General features: G+C 34.7%; 1 protein-coding gene across 2 annotated transcripts in view; it reads right to left on the bottom strand.

Moving 5' to 3' along the window:
• Positions 1 to 517: 517 nt before the first annotated feature.
• LOC105839886 (UPF0489 protein C5orf22 homolog) overlaps positions 518 to 14030 on the bottom strand; it is a 639614-nt gene continuing 626101 nt past the window's right edge. For both annotated transcript variants that reach the window (XM_036283061.1, XM_036283060.1), the window contains exons 7-8: positions 3959 to 4177; positions 518 to 739 (exon numbers count right to left, since the gene is read on the bottom strand). In XM_036283061.1, the coding sequence (XP_036138954.1) occupies positions 607 to 739; positions 3959 to 4177 (352 nt within the window). In that variant the 3' untranslated portion in view covers positions 518 to 606. The remainder of the gene's footprint in view (positions 740 to 3958; positions 4178 to 14030) is intronic.

Raw genomic sequence — 14030 nt, forward strand, 5'->3', positions numbered from 1 at the left:
GGTATGCAAATATAAGACTCGTGGAACGAAGACCGGCAAAGAGGGTTGGGGGCTACTTTCGTTGCCAAAAAAAAGCGACAACCTTCATATTGTGCTCCCGTTCCACAGTGGACCAGTGGCACTGATCTTATGTAAATCGCTGTAGTGTGTATCTAATAAGATTCGCCATGTCCCTCTTCTTCGTTGTGTTTGCCTTACAATCAACAAATCTCTGAAAAAATCTTTACGAAGCTTCAGATAATGTTATCTAATCATAATTCTATAAAGAATGAATTGTACAATTGTGTACGAGAATGATACCTATCTATTTGTTTACCTACTTATTTATTTATAATCTATCTATAATATTTCCATATGTTTATTATAATTATCTGTATAAATAATGTATACTTGTGTGTTTATGTGTATGTGCGTGTGTGTGTGTGTTCATTGAATAATTCATAGAATAATTCTGTAAAAAAGAATATGGAGGATATACTTACTTAGTTATGTACATTTAATAATTAATAGCAGAAAATGTGTTTATTTATACCTTTATTTGCCAAATCATAAAAAAGGATTAAAGGACAAAAGGAAAGAATAAAATGTTATATCATTTTTTAATAATTATTGTTGTTCTTCGTCTTGATAAATCAATTTGATATCAATTTCCGCTCCCAGTCGTTCACGAAGTTGGTCGAGAACATCAACTTGAATCTGATCAACGTTTTCGACAGGAGTATAATCGTCCTCACTGGATCTGCAATAAAATATTATCACAGTCATGAGAAGAAAATGCCAAATTTTTTATCAAAGTAGATCTAGTTAAAAAATTATCTTCAATTATAAAATAATCATTAATTAATCATAAACATGGATGATGAAAAAAACATGACTATAAAATCTGTAGTCATGTGATAGTGTATCATTAATCAAAATTATCTTAGGATAATTTTTCTCTCTTATACATTTCATGTCAAACTATAAATTTCTCTAATATGAAATAATCCCGACATTAAACAAATCCATATTAAAAAGAAACAAGTTTTAAAACTTTTGTTAAAACTTTTGTTAAAATGTTCAGCAATTAATTACTAGGTTCAGAAAGCATAATATGCGTAAAAGAAAAAAAACTAAGTATATAAAAGTAGATTTTAAAAATTACACTCTTTTATTCTTGCTTTCACTTTTCTTCGTTTTTTTATTTTTGCTATTTTCACTTTTTCGTTGATTCAATATCTTTTATTTGCTATCTCAATCTCCGTCAATTTTTGTCGCTGATTGTTTAATCACCGTTTGGCAAAGTACGAGAGAAACTGCAAACTGTCCAGAGACGATATCCGGCAGCATTTCTGCGTCTCCCTCAGAAAATAATGTGTTGAAATAGGGGTTGGGAACAGCGAAGGGTAGAAGTAAGTCGAATGGGATGGAATCGATTTTTTTCAGCTTCTGCCGGAAGTTTGAGCAGAATCTCCGTACATTCGTTGTCAGATGGCGCCAAGTCACTTATTTTAAAATTTATTAATTACATATATATGTAATAGTATGTAGCTATACATTCAGATGAAAATATGCAACTGTCAATTGTAATTTGAAACATTTGTTTATATCATTACTATCGTAAAAAGATTATTTTAAAGAGACTATAAAATATAAAAAGAGTATAAAATATAAAAAATGTCTTCACGAATATCATAATATTTATACATAAGTTTTTTCAATAGTAATTGTTGTTGTTAACTTTCTGTCCTTAGTCTTTATTTTATCCAAAAAATATACTTTCTTTAAGTTCATTGAACTATTTTAAATAAAAATCGTTTAACAAATTCGATAGAAGTCCACGTACAAACTTATTATTTTTTAATTTATTTAAACATGTAATATTATTATACATGAGTCTTTTCATATCTAATATTTTGTAATTATTCATATACTTTTTATGAGCACATACATAAAATTATTACATCAACAATAATATATCACATCGCATCAATAAATATATATAAATACATATTTTTAAAACTTTCTGATATCTTTTTTCAAGTAAATTTCAATTTAAAAAAATTCATATAATAATACTCTTTAAATTACAATCATTCAAAATACATTGATTTTCAGTGATATATTTATAACCTTATCAGTGAAATAAATATACTGATTTTTCAGTGATTATACACTAATTCTGAAATAAAATTACTAAAAAACAATGAATATTCATTAATTATCACAGCTATAAGGATACCACTGCAAATCAGTGATAATACTGATTGCAATTTAGTGAGTACGTTACTATTATAATAAATAAACGAGTTTAGAAATGTTGTTTATAATAATTCACTTTAACGTTATTCACTTTAACGCTTATTATTAAAGAAATGACAAGACAAAGTTGAGGGAAAGAAATGCAGTGTAATATTCACTTGAGGAAATCGAAAGTAAGGACATCTAGTTAGGAAACACGAAAGTTGAATGGTTTGATTTTGATACACCCCTATGTGAAACCCACCCTTGCCTATCTGGAGGGTGGGGCTTAACTATATCCTGAACCCACCCCTCGGACAGCCCCGCCGTGTCGTCCCTATAAGCCGCCCTTCTTCTCTATTTCGTGCCCTCCCAGCATCTTCTTCCGCGCCATCTGCGGTATTGTGGACTTCGGTTTCGCGCGCGTGCAAAAGCAAGACAATATAATTTCAGTCGTTTGAAACCGTAAATTAAAGCCAATTTGTACAACCCAAACTTTTAATTGTCGGGATATACGCGAGATCGCGATCGCTAATTTTGGTCCTCCACCTTTAAGAGGTGCACAACCCTCTTTTACCACAAAACGATTCTCGCACGCTCAACTGCATCTACTAATTTATCACACGTGCAATTATTTCTAATTTGTATAACTAACAAGCGCGCAAATAATATTATATTTTAATAGTATAATGTAAAATATGAGTGAAATATTTTAGTTATTAATTCGATGTTATTATAGTAGTTTTTCTTAGCAGAAAATAGCAAAATTATAAAAACTTACACACATTTCGTATCTAAACATATTAATATAATAAAGAAGACTGAACAAATCGTTATGTGTTATTAGATATATAAAATAAATCAGAAAATTATACAAAATAAAAAAAAAGATAAAAAATATTACAAAAGATCAATAATAAAGAATCGATTAAAAAAATAAATGTTATACTTTTTTACCCTCCCCCCCCCTCCCGTGGTCTCGCTTCGTCGAGCCTTTGTTCCTACTATTATACAAGTCGCACGGAAATAAGATATCGATAAGTACAGTATTAGAAATTTGAATCTCACGGATATTTCCACCTGACTAATCAACTCTTTTTAATTATACGGGGAAACTTATAAGCAGGTATTTAATATTAGTATTTACTCTCGCATCTCTGGAGTATAATATAAATTGTCAATAGTATTAGTCATGAATTTTGCAGTCGACTTCCACTGATAATGAGGTTCATAACGGAAAATTTTAATTGTAAGACACCGATTTAAAGAATTTGACTCCTATCAGGGACAATGCTACAGATCTCATTAGGCAAGACACGTCAATATAGTACGACTGCTCCTACTAGATGCTACGCACAGAGATAAGTAAAAAGTTTTGTATGCATTCTGGTGCGTAATCAATCGACGGTCACCGACTATGTATTTTTACCTTATTTGTAATTTTATCTGAATTTGTAACATTGAAAATGATCTGATGGCAGATCAAAATGTTTGTTAGTTATAATCAAAAACACATACACTTCCTACACTAAGATCCGGTAATGGCTCATTAGCCTCCTTTTTATTAATTATTGTTTATTAATTTTATTATATATTAAATGCTATTTTTGGTTCTTTTACGACAAATCTTGTACGTTATTTCATAGGAAAAACAAATGTAATTTATTTGATAGATTGTTAATTAAACTTTGTAAATTTTTATCAAGGAAAGAAATTGTATGTTGAAGAAGTTATCTACCTGGCTATAGTGATGATTGTTGGAGGCGTAGGAAGAGCGGTCAAAAATAAACGGAACGTTCCATTAATCAAACGATCGAGATCATTAGGTTCCGTCACATGATCGGGTAGAACTGTATCATCTATAGTGCAACCTGCATTATATACTAACATCCAATCGATTTCCGGGTCTCTGTAGACGCTTGTTACTTCTTGAAAAAGTCGATCCACGGCTTCGTATCTGAAAAATTGCAAAACATAATCTTATCAATATAATTATTAAATAAAATAAATTTAATCTGTGTTTTTATAAACATTAAATAGTGCTATCAGTTACAATCGTAAAGTTCGTTAAATAAATACTCTTCTGTTCCACACTTATTTAGATTGCATTCAGATGCAAGTGTCGGTTTGTCAAACTAAATTAAAGATAATATTTTTATAACTGAGGTAAATAAATCAGATATTAAAGGCTTATTAGTTGTAAAAATAATACTATAAAGAATTTATCAAAAAAAAAAAAAAATTTTTTCAGAGGTAAAAGCGCCTCGATGACGAAAAGATCGATTGCATAGGTAATTTGTAAACTTTATCGCGGACGCACAGGCGGAGGACAAAGGTGAACGATGGAAAGTTTATAATGCCTCAACGATAGCACGTGGCTGCAAAAGTTGAGGTATTTCCTGAAGGCACGCGACGAAAGTTAACACGGCCACAAGAACGGTTCCGGGTGCTTGTAATTTGTACTTCTCCGTTCCTCCGACTCCCTTTATATACCGCCCTCTGCTTTTACTCTTATCTGATCACAAGTTTTCCTCGTTTTCTGCAGCTGCAATTCCTGGCGCGGCACGATCGGACGATACCTCCGTTGACAAGCAGGGGCCGATCATCTGTTTTTTATTTAGATTACCGATAATGATATCATTGGGGATGACGATGCGGGAATCGCGATGGCGGGTCTCGTAAACCTGCTTCGTAATAGGACGTTTTTAAGCGATACTCGCGTAGACTGCTGTCATCATTAGCGTTTCGTCGACATACCAGACGTTCTAATTATCGTTACAAATTAAATTTTAGAAAAACAAATTGAAATCCGATTCTTCATTTATTTTATTTATTTCTTTACAGAACTTTAGGTATAATAGTACCTTGATATATTTATAATATTTAAATATTTTATATATTCAATTTATATATATATATTAAAGACTTGGAAATTACGAATAAAATATAATGTTTATTAAAGACTTTTAACGGTAAGATTGACAGCAAATTAGAAGAGAGGTAAAAAAAAAAGTAACATTCGATAAAAATTCGTAAACGAATTCTCACGTGTGTAGACACGCGTATCGATGTAGGTTTCGATAAGGGAGAATTAAGGGTGTCTTTTACAGGGCGCAAAACAATACGAGCCGCCGCGCGACCGATGTTAAATTAGTCGACGCACGCACCTGAAGGTGAGGAGACACTTTTGATATTAATAATGAAAACGCACGCAGGCCCTCCACGCTGTATCATTTCACCGCTGATGCACGGCTGAGCGCATAATTTTCGAATTAAGTTAAGCGGTCTTGGGGTTTAGATGATCACGGTAACCGAACGTCCGTTCGTAATAGGCGTAATTGGTGAGAGAATATTCTTCTCTTTCTCCTTTTCCCTTCTTTATACCTTCTATATACGGTGATACCAGGTGCGCGGCCAGCAAGCGGCGTGGCGCGCACCTCAGCCGCTAACGCGTCAACTGTTTATAAGAGGAGGCCCATCGTCGGGCCTTTCTCGCCCACTTTTTCCTCGCTGAATATTAATTATTCCTCTGAAAGTCGCACCTGCCCTATAGCCGCCTCTGGGCCGGACACACATGAGCCCGCTTCTTCGTATCTATCACAGCTCGTGATTCCCACCGCAGATTATCCTGACAGTTGGGTAACAATGCCGGTTAACGATCGATCTCGAGGGAATTGAGAAACGCCGTTGCGTCTTCGTACGTAAGTGCAACTTTGTGCAAACAACATCGTAAAATGACACTACTATCTATTTCTTGAAGCCCCACGAAGACACTTCAAATAGCTTGATTGGCAAATGTGTGACCGGCCATATTTAAAAGAATATAATATATTCGTCACATTTGTATGATATTTATAAAACAATTTTTTCATAATAATTACTCTAATTTAGTAACTAATATATCAATGTGTATATTCATGTACCTTCTATGAGATCAGAGAAGAGATGATCATAGAAGGCAATAGTTTCGCGCGTGGCTTATTGTTCATTAATATAATATTAATAATAATGCTCTCTTATAAAATTAGAGATAATCTTGGGATAAATATAACAAACATTAATATTCATGTACGAAAAGAATGAATTGTAAAATATTACTCATAATTTTTGAAATATACAAACAATATAAATGGAGAATATTATTAATTATACATTTTGGACAAATGTTATATGAATATTGTTTCAACAATTAAAAACTTGAACGTATGATTGATGGTGTCTAGGTATCGCTGATAGGTGTAATTATAGATGAGTTATTACACTCATATCACAGGAATATGTTTTAATGACGCATGTTTCGTGAACATTCAATCTCGAGATGTGAGATCGCGTCGTTAGCGCGATCCATTAAGAACCTCAAGATTTGAGAAATCACTAGGTTTACATCCCTATGATTTTACTCACGTAATTCAAATTTAATGCCCGCAATTTAGGACGCTCGGAAGTTGCGGATAATTGTGGAATTCCGTTCTTTGTGAGATGCCAGGTGCATTATGCAGACAGACTTTTGCTAATAATATAATAATGACAACGTGCTAATTGCAAAATTTATTTGCCAGTATTGCTAATTTTAAGAAACATTGGCAGATGGTAAGAAAATATGACAATATTCATACAGCATTTATAAAACCTAATAAAAAACTTTTAGATAAAACTTAGTTTTACGATTTATTTTATTTCTTATTAAAATATTTACAAAAGTCTACAAAAATATTTTACGTAAAAAATAAATAAATTTTGGTGCAAGACAATTTTGAGCAACATAGATAACAAAACCTTGTTTTTCGCGTCAGTTTAGTCTGACTTGGTTTTAATAAAAATTTATTTGGGCCTATTTATTAAGAAATTAATAAAGATTTATTTGGAACCTGTTTATTGAGAAATTTAATGCTAATGCTAAAAGATTATGACAAACGATAATAACTCTTGACATTCTTTTAGGGAAACGTCAGCATCAAACTTGTTAAAAATTTAAGCCCCCCCTGGATATTTTTCAACATTATCTCTGACACTATGTCGTTCATCGTGAAAAGTCGGATTTTTGCGTATTGCTATTGTGTATTTCATTCTCAAGATCTTGTTAAAATGAGAACTGAAAAAAAAACAGGAAGTCGGATGTGGTTGATCGTGATTTGTTACTTGTATGAAGTATTTTTTTTCATCCTTTTTATTATTTCTGATGGTAGTCGTGTGAAATGATATTGAGCGGTAGGGTATTATTCGCAGGCTGTCACGGCTACAATTATATACGGTGGCAAAAACGATCGCGAGATCTCTTTGGACCCTTTTTTTTTACACTTATTCCAGGAAGCAGATGTCACGAGAGACTAGCACCAACGCATCTCTCCGCCTCTATCTGTACGATTCATATTTTTCGACGTGTGACCGACCGGTTTTGTTATTTTCTCTTCTCTCTCTCTCTCTCTCTATCTTTTTTTTGTAACGCAAGCTACTATATCCTCGTACAATGCGAGTGCGAGAAAGAAAAAGAGAAAGAGACAGGAAGAGAAAGAGAGACAGACCGAAGTAACGAAGAAGGAAGCGAGATACTACTGGTCCACGCTGTCCCGACGAATGAGTTAACGGACAATGGCGGTCCACGTTGAAAAAATAAAGGAAAGAGGGACGTTGAACGAGGGGAGGGGGCCCTCATTACGAAGGGCGCCCCCGGTGTGTTTGTCGATAAGGGGGCCTATATGCAAATGGCCGTCCGTCGCCGGGCGCGGCGGAAAGAAAAAGTTTCTCTCTCTTTCGCCTGCTGCCTCACTCTGTCTCGCTCTATCTTTCTCTCTTTCTCTCTCTCTCTCTTTTTCTTTCTATCTGCTCCGATGCCACTTCTCTTGGTGCAGGAATAATGCCCTCCGACAGTACGTTGAAGCAGAAATGAAGGGGGGGAGGACAGGGAGGGAGGGTATAATGTATCGTAATCAGATGATCAATTATTAAGAGCGCGGCAAAAAAACAACGAGGGTTGACGTACGAGCGACAGGACAGGAACGTATCCGGATGTGAGGGGCCTTCGTCCTTTTCTACCTCCGCGATCCACCACGGGCTCTCCCCGAGGCGAACGACATTCGATACGCGTTTTAAGTTTTCATTAGAGCGAAATCGCGGGGTTCGTATGCGCGTCTTGTCTTATCGCGAGAAGCACATCGCCAGAATTTCATTAACGCACACAGGAATATTACGAATGCTTTTTAATGTTTGCTTAAAGCGTCGCGGATTTGTCATACGATCATCGAGTGTTACGTGCGATAAGCTGCATCGTGAAAAAGTATTTACTTGAATGTCGAAAATATTTGTGCCATTAAATAAACCAAATAGTGAATGTATTTTAAAAAGATATTTTTTTTTCAAAATAAAAACTGTATCAATAAATTTAGAACGTGATATTATTCCTAGTATCAAATTAATAATTTTAATCTTGTATAACGAATTAGATAATTTTGATTTTTATAAACGTACACAAGAGTTTTAAGATTATTATTTCAGTAAATAATTCATGTAATTATTTTTTGTGTATGTTATATACATTTCATATAGATTTTATATGTAGAGCTTATATAGGTGTTTTGAAATAAAAAATTCTAAGAAAGTTGAATGTTGTGTGAAGAAGGGGAAGTTATTACCCAGCGATTTTGCATAGTAAAGACATCGCTTTCTTCAGGCTCGACCTTTCCTCCGGTCTGATCTAACCGAACTTGTTTTACACGAATGTTTGCCGAGCGTTAGGAAAATGCATCGATATCGAGTTACCGATCTATAATGGATATAGACCCAGCTGCGTTCACGCGTATGATCGACGGTAAACGTTTATTATGCGTGACCCAAAATTTCCGTTATCTATTACCATATGCTCTGAGATGATAATGAAATGAAAACTGTTTTCAGTTGTGTATATATTAGTAATCTATATCATTTTTCTTTTTAGCTAAATTATACATAAATAATACTAGGATTGGAACGAAACGTGTTATTTGTAACACTGTCATTTTTAGTAACGATAACGTTTGTTTAATAACAATAAATTTAACAATTAACTTTTATCGTTACTTATTACATTTTAAACTTGCTTGTAAAAATTTTTGTATGGATGTGTTTAATCTTCAATCTTCAACTAGTATTTATGGTCTTATTATGGTCTATATATGTTTAAAATTATCTTAAATATAGTCTTAAAATATGATAAATTAATCATATTACCACATACATTTTAAAAACATTTGAGTTAAAATTAGCATATTAAAATTGACTTTTAACATAAAATTAAAGGTACACAAAATATATACATATATTGCTATAGTTATAGATGATAATAAAACCAATACTAAAAATTTTGCATTTTAAATATTTTTAAATATATTTTTTTTAATTTTTGTGATTTTACTAAATTAAAATATAAAATAATATAATATTATAGTTCTCATTAATATTTTAACAAAAAGGCATTAGAAAAGTAAATTTTTTTACATTAAAAAGTAACGGAGAAAAAAGCAAATTGTTATTTTGTAAATAAAGAAAAAGACTGCAAGTTATTTTTGAAAAGTAATTTTTCCATCTTTGAATAATACACTAATTACGTTATAAGTTATAAAAATATTGATTCGTGTAAATATTTTATTTCAAGCAATAAATATTAGAGGTAATCCACATAATTAAATATATAACTATAAATATAAAGAAAAATAGTGTAACATTTTAGATTCAGTTAGAAATAACAATTAAACAATGTAATTATTATATTATTAAACAATATTAATTTAATTAATACTTATTTTAATGTGCCTAATAGAAAATCATATCCCTTACAATATGTGTTGATGCAAAATGTTGAAAAGTCTTAATTAAATAAAAACTACATATGTGTGTTAAGTATTGTTTTAATATTTCTGTTTAATGTCTAATTTAGAAAATATTGAAATTAATGTTGCAATTTAGAAAAGATTCGATGTGACAATTAAAAATAGACGATAATGAAGATTCTTCGATCAACGTTTGTAACTATTCAAAGGTCCAGTTAAATAGCACCCATTACTGATATTGGAAGCTTCCATCGCTCTGTTGGTGTCAGGCGGATACCTGTCAGGTGACACGTGCCATTCGGAACATGATAATTTGGCGCGTACTCGCAGGTAGAACGGGGTTGTGTTTGGAGCCGCAGCAGGTACACATCTATATCGAGAAACGATCCTAAGGGGCCGCCCTATGCCACCAATCAATAGATATTCATCCCCATCGAACGTTCGGATGTATTGTCGATACTGGATGCATTCAGCTGCATTGTGGGACAGGCAGGTTGCACTGTTGCCACCGATGTGCCGCGGCAGAAGTTAAAAAGACCATTGACATCGTGTCAAGCACAGGTCGATCTTTTTTGTTATTACGATTTGTCTTGCACGGGATTCACTCGAAAATGTATTACTCTCGACAGATAATATTTTCTGACAGATAGTACTTCAGCAACAAAAAGAAACATCTTTTTTTTGTATTAAGAAATTAATTTAATATACATAATAATGATACATATTAATAAAAATTGAAAAAAATATTGCATTAATATCTGTAATTTATTTTTCAGATTTTTATAATGTCGCGATAATTTGTAATAAATTTGTTATATATATCTTTTTTATAGTTTAATTTACATAAATATTAATATAAATATATTTATCCACAGAAATGTTTAATCAAAACTAAATAACGATTCTTTAAATAACGAGTCGATCATGGCATCTAGTAGTTCTAAAGGGCTTTAATTCCTTCGTGAATTATTGACTCGTTTGCGTGAACATTCGGGTCTTGTAACGGTATTTCAGGCGAACCCTTCCCCACGGAGACTTCTAATTAATTAACGGTCGAACTCGGTCACAATTGCGAGTGCGTGCGAAGCCAAAATCGTCGGTGTTGTAACACGTTGGGGCAACGTGGCAGCGCGAAAGGAGAGAAAGGGAATAAGACGATGGGGGTCGGTTTCAGCGCGGCGCCGTCACGCTGCGCGAAAATTTGCATACGTGTTCCGGATTTAATTAGGTTACGAAACCGGGTCGAAGTTCACACACTTCATTAGAAATTCCGGTGGCCCGTTTCGTTCTGATGTGATCCTCCTCTATCCGCTCTTCTTCCCAGGTTACGCCCCTTTCCCCGCGTTCTTTCCTCGTCATCTTTTTGCACGTATCCCTTTTTTTTTTCATCTAGCTCTTCGTGAACTTCCATTCAGTTAAAAGTAATCATTATTCTCAAAGTAATAAGCAAATCTAATTTTATTTATTAAGTTAAATTAAAAGTATAATTAATCTTTAACGTTTAGTATATGTAATTAATAATTACTTGTAATAAATAATAGTAATTTATATCGTACCGCAACAAAAAAATAATATTGTTAAAAGTAAATACTTTTCAAATAAACGGAAACTTGTTTTTACGAAAAAATATTAATGTTAAAAGAGTTCTTTAAATCGTTTTGTCGCCGCGAAGACACAAAACGTATAGTTGTAGCGCTGCGTCATGAATATTGGTGTTGAAAATTACATACCGAAGGAACATGATACATCGGCTGATACATTCGTGAGACATATTTCAGCTACCATTACCAGATTTACATGAAAACAGCCCCTTCTAATTATAAAGCTTGCGCATTACTCGGGCAAGGGGAGCGACACTGCTCTCGGGAAGGTGAAATAATCAAGTTAGTCTCTTTCTCTTTTTCTCTCTTTGGGGCCTTATGCAAATTCGACCCTGCTACTATATCAGCATCAGCTGTCTTAAAAGAAACTTGCGACGTCGGTCCGGAACAGGAAGTGAACGATCTCACGCTGTCTAATTAATTCATTTTTGTTAATGGAGATACTTATAACTCATCAACGATTTTGTTAACACCGCTAAGAATTATGCTTATTTCTCGCGCATCATCTTATATACGTGATTTCTTATTAACAATATAACGCATTCTTTTTCTTCTTTTAGTTAGTCATTATAAATCCTTTCTCTTAATTCAAACAAGAAGACATTTTTCATAGGAATAATTATCTGAGAATTTCTTAACGAAAAGATATTAAAATATTTCTAGTCTACATAATAAAAGTTTTTTAATCGAAAGACAATTATAAAAATATTTTAATGTTAAAACAGAAAGGTTTCGCAAGAAAATTAATTCATCGAAATATATTTTGAAAAGCAAAATTAATATCGCGTACATATATATCCATCTTTCCTTTACTAATTTTAAATCACCTAACAAGTTCGGAAAAATTTTCCAGCTTTTCTCGATATCATCCGACACGGGACGATTAAATAGGCAAAAGTTTTATTGGTTCTATCGGACCATGGAGTGGGATAGAAATCCCCTCGTCTCCAAATTAACAATTAGCGCAACGGCATAGGCACTTCGATCAGCGATTCGCTTCGTAATTGCGTACAATCAGCGGTTTCTGGAGGAGCGAACGGCTTAACGAACTTCCCCTTTGTCGCTCTGTGCGCGGTCGATTATGATTCGAGAGCCAGACAGGGGGCCGTAATAACAGTTTTAAAAAACTCTTGAATATTACTTACCATCGGCATGAACCCATCTACCGGCCGTGATTTGCCGGTGCAAATCGCGATTTAATAGTGTCAAGGAGCGATGGTGCTAGCGCGGGGGAGGTCGGGCGCGCGTTTTGCTCCTTCAGGAATTTTATCGGGAACCGGTAATCCTACGGGTGTGGTGTGGGGTGGCAGCCGAGTCCTTTAATAACGTAATTAGCCCGAAGGATCTAGAATTTCTGTGGCGGATCGGGAATAAATTAATGCAATTATCCTTGTGCTCCGCGGCTGCTGCCGCCGTGACTTTGGCGGGACGGAAGGGGTCGGAGGAAATTCTTTTCGCTTCTTTACGTCTCTTTTTCCTCCGCGATACGGCGGAAACGGTATTTTGTCTCTCGACGTCCTGGCCGGATATTTATATTCGCTCTCGCTCGCTGCCTGATCTTTTATGCCGCGCTCAGTTTCGCGATCATAATTTTCGTCTGTCAAACGGGAAACGGTAATAAAAAAAAAAAAAAAGGGTAGATTGTTATTTTCCCTCATCTATATTCTAGGTCACTTTTATGAGTGTTATCGGACATATTTTCTATTATAAATAAAAAAATGTAAGATGCGTTACTCTCTCCAGCAACGCTCGTCCAATTTATTGCACTTCCTCCTCGCGCTTTAAATCTCGACTCTCGAGATTCGCTCCAGCTGAGAAGCAGCGCCGCTCCGCAGCATTCGACGCTCGGCGGGTGGCTGCTCTTTAATATGCTAAATATCTCACCGTTCCTGCCCCCCTCCCCGAGGCGAGCAAAGGTACGCAAACACACGACGCGCAATTACTCATCTTCGGCTCTTATTAGTAAGAATTATAAGGCCGTGCACGCTGGGTCCCATGCGCGGATCACGGGGATCGGAAGGTTTTATGTCTACTCGCGGCTCAGGGGTGGCGACGTGACCTCGCACGAATTAGCGGGCCCGTATGTCGTGGAAGAGAGTTCTCGCGCGTATGCGCATACGTGTCGCACACAAAAAAAAAAAGAAATAAGAAGAACGTAGAGGGAACGCAGACATTGTCGCTCGAAGGGTCTCATCTTCCGCCGTGCTCTCGTAGACGTAGTATACGGTTTAGATTCTTGGGCACGGCCGCGAGTAGATATGCAAATGAAATGACAAGCGAGCCAGAACCGTAACTCGAACGACATCGGGTCCTCCGCATCCGGCTCACTTCACGTTGTGTGTACATTTTATGCTTTTACCGAATTTTCAGTCTGCTCGATAAAATTAATGCAAACAGTGCTTTAAAA

This window comes from Monomorium pharaonis, chromosome 2 (assembly GCF_013373865.1).
Source record: "Monomorium pharaonis isolate MP-MQ-018 chromosome 2, ASM1337386v2, whole genome shotgun sequence".
Classification (NCBI taxonomy): domain Eukaryota; kingdom Metazoa; phylum Arthropoda; class Insecta; order Hymenoptera; family Formicidae; genus Monomorium; species Monomorium pharaonis.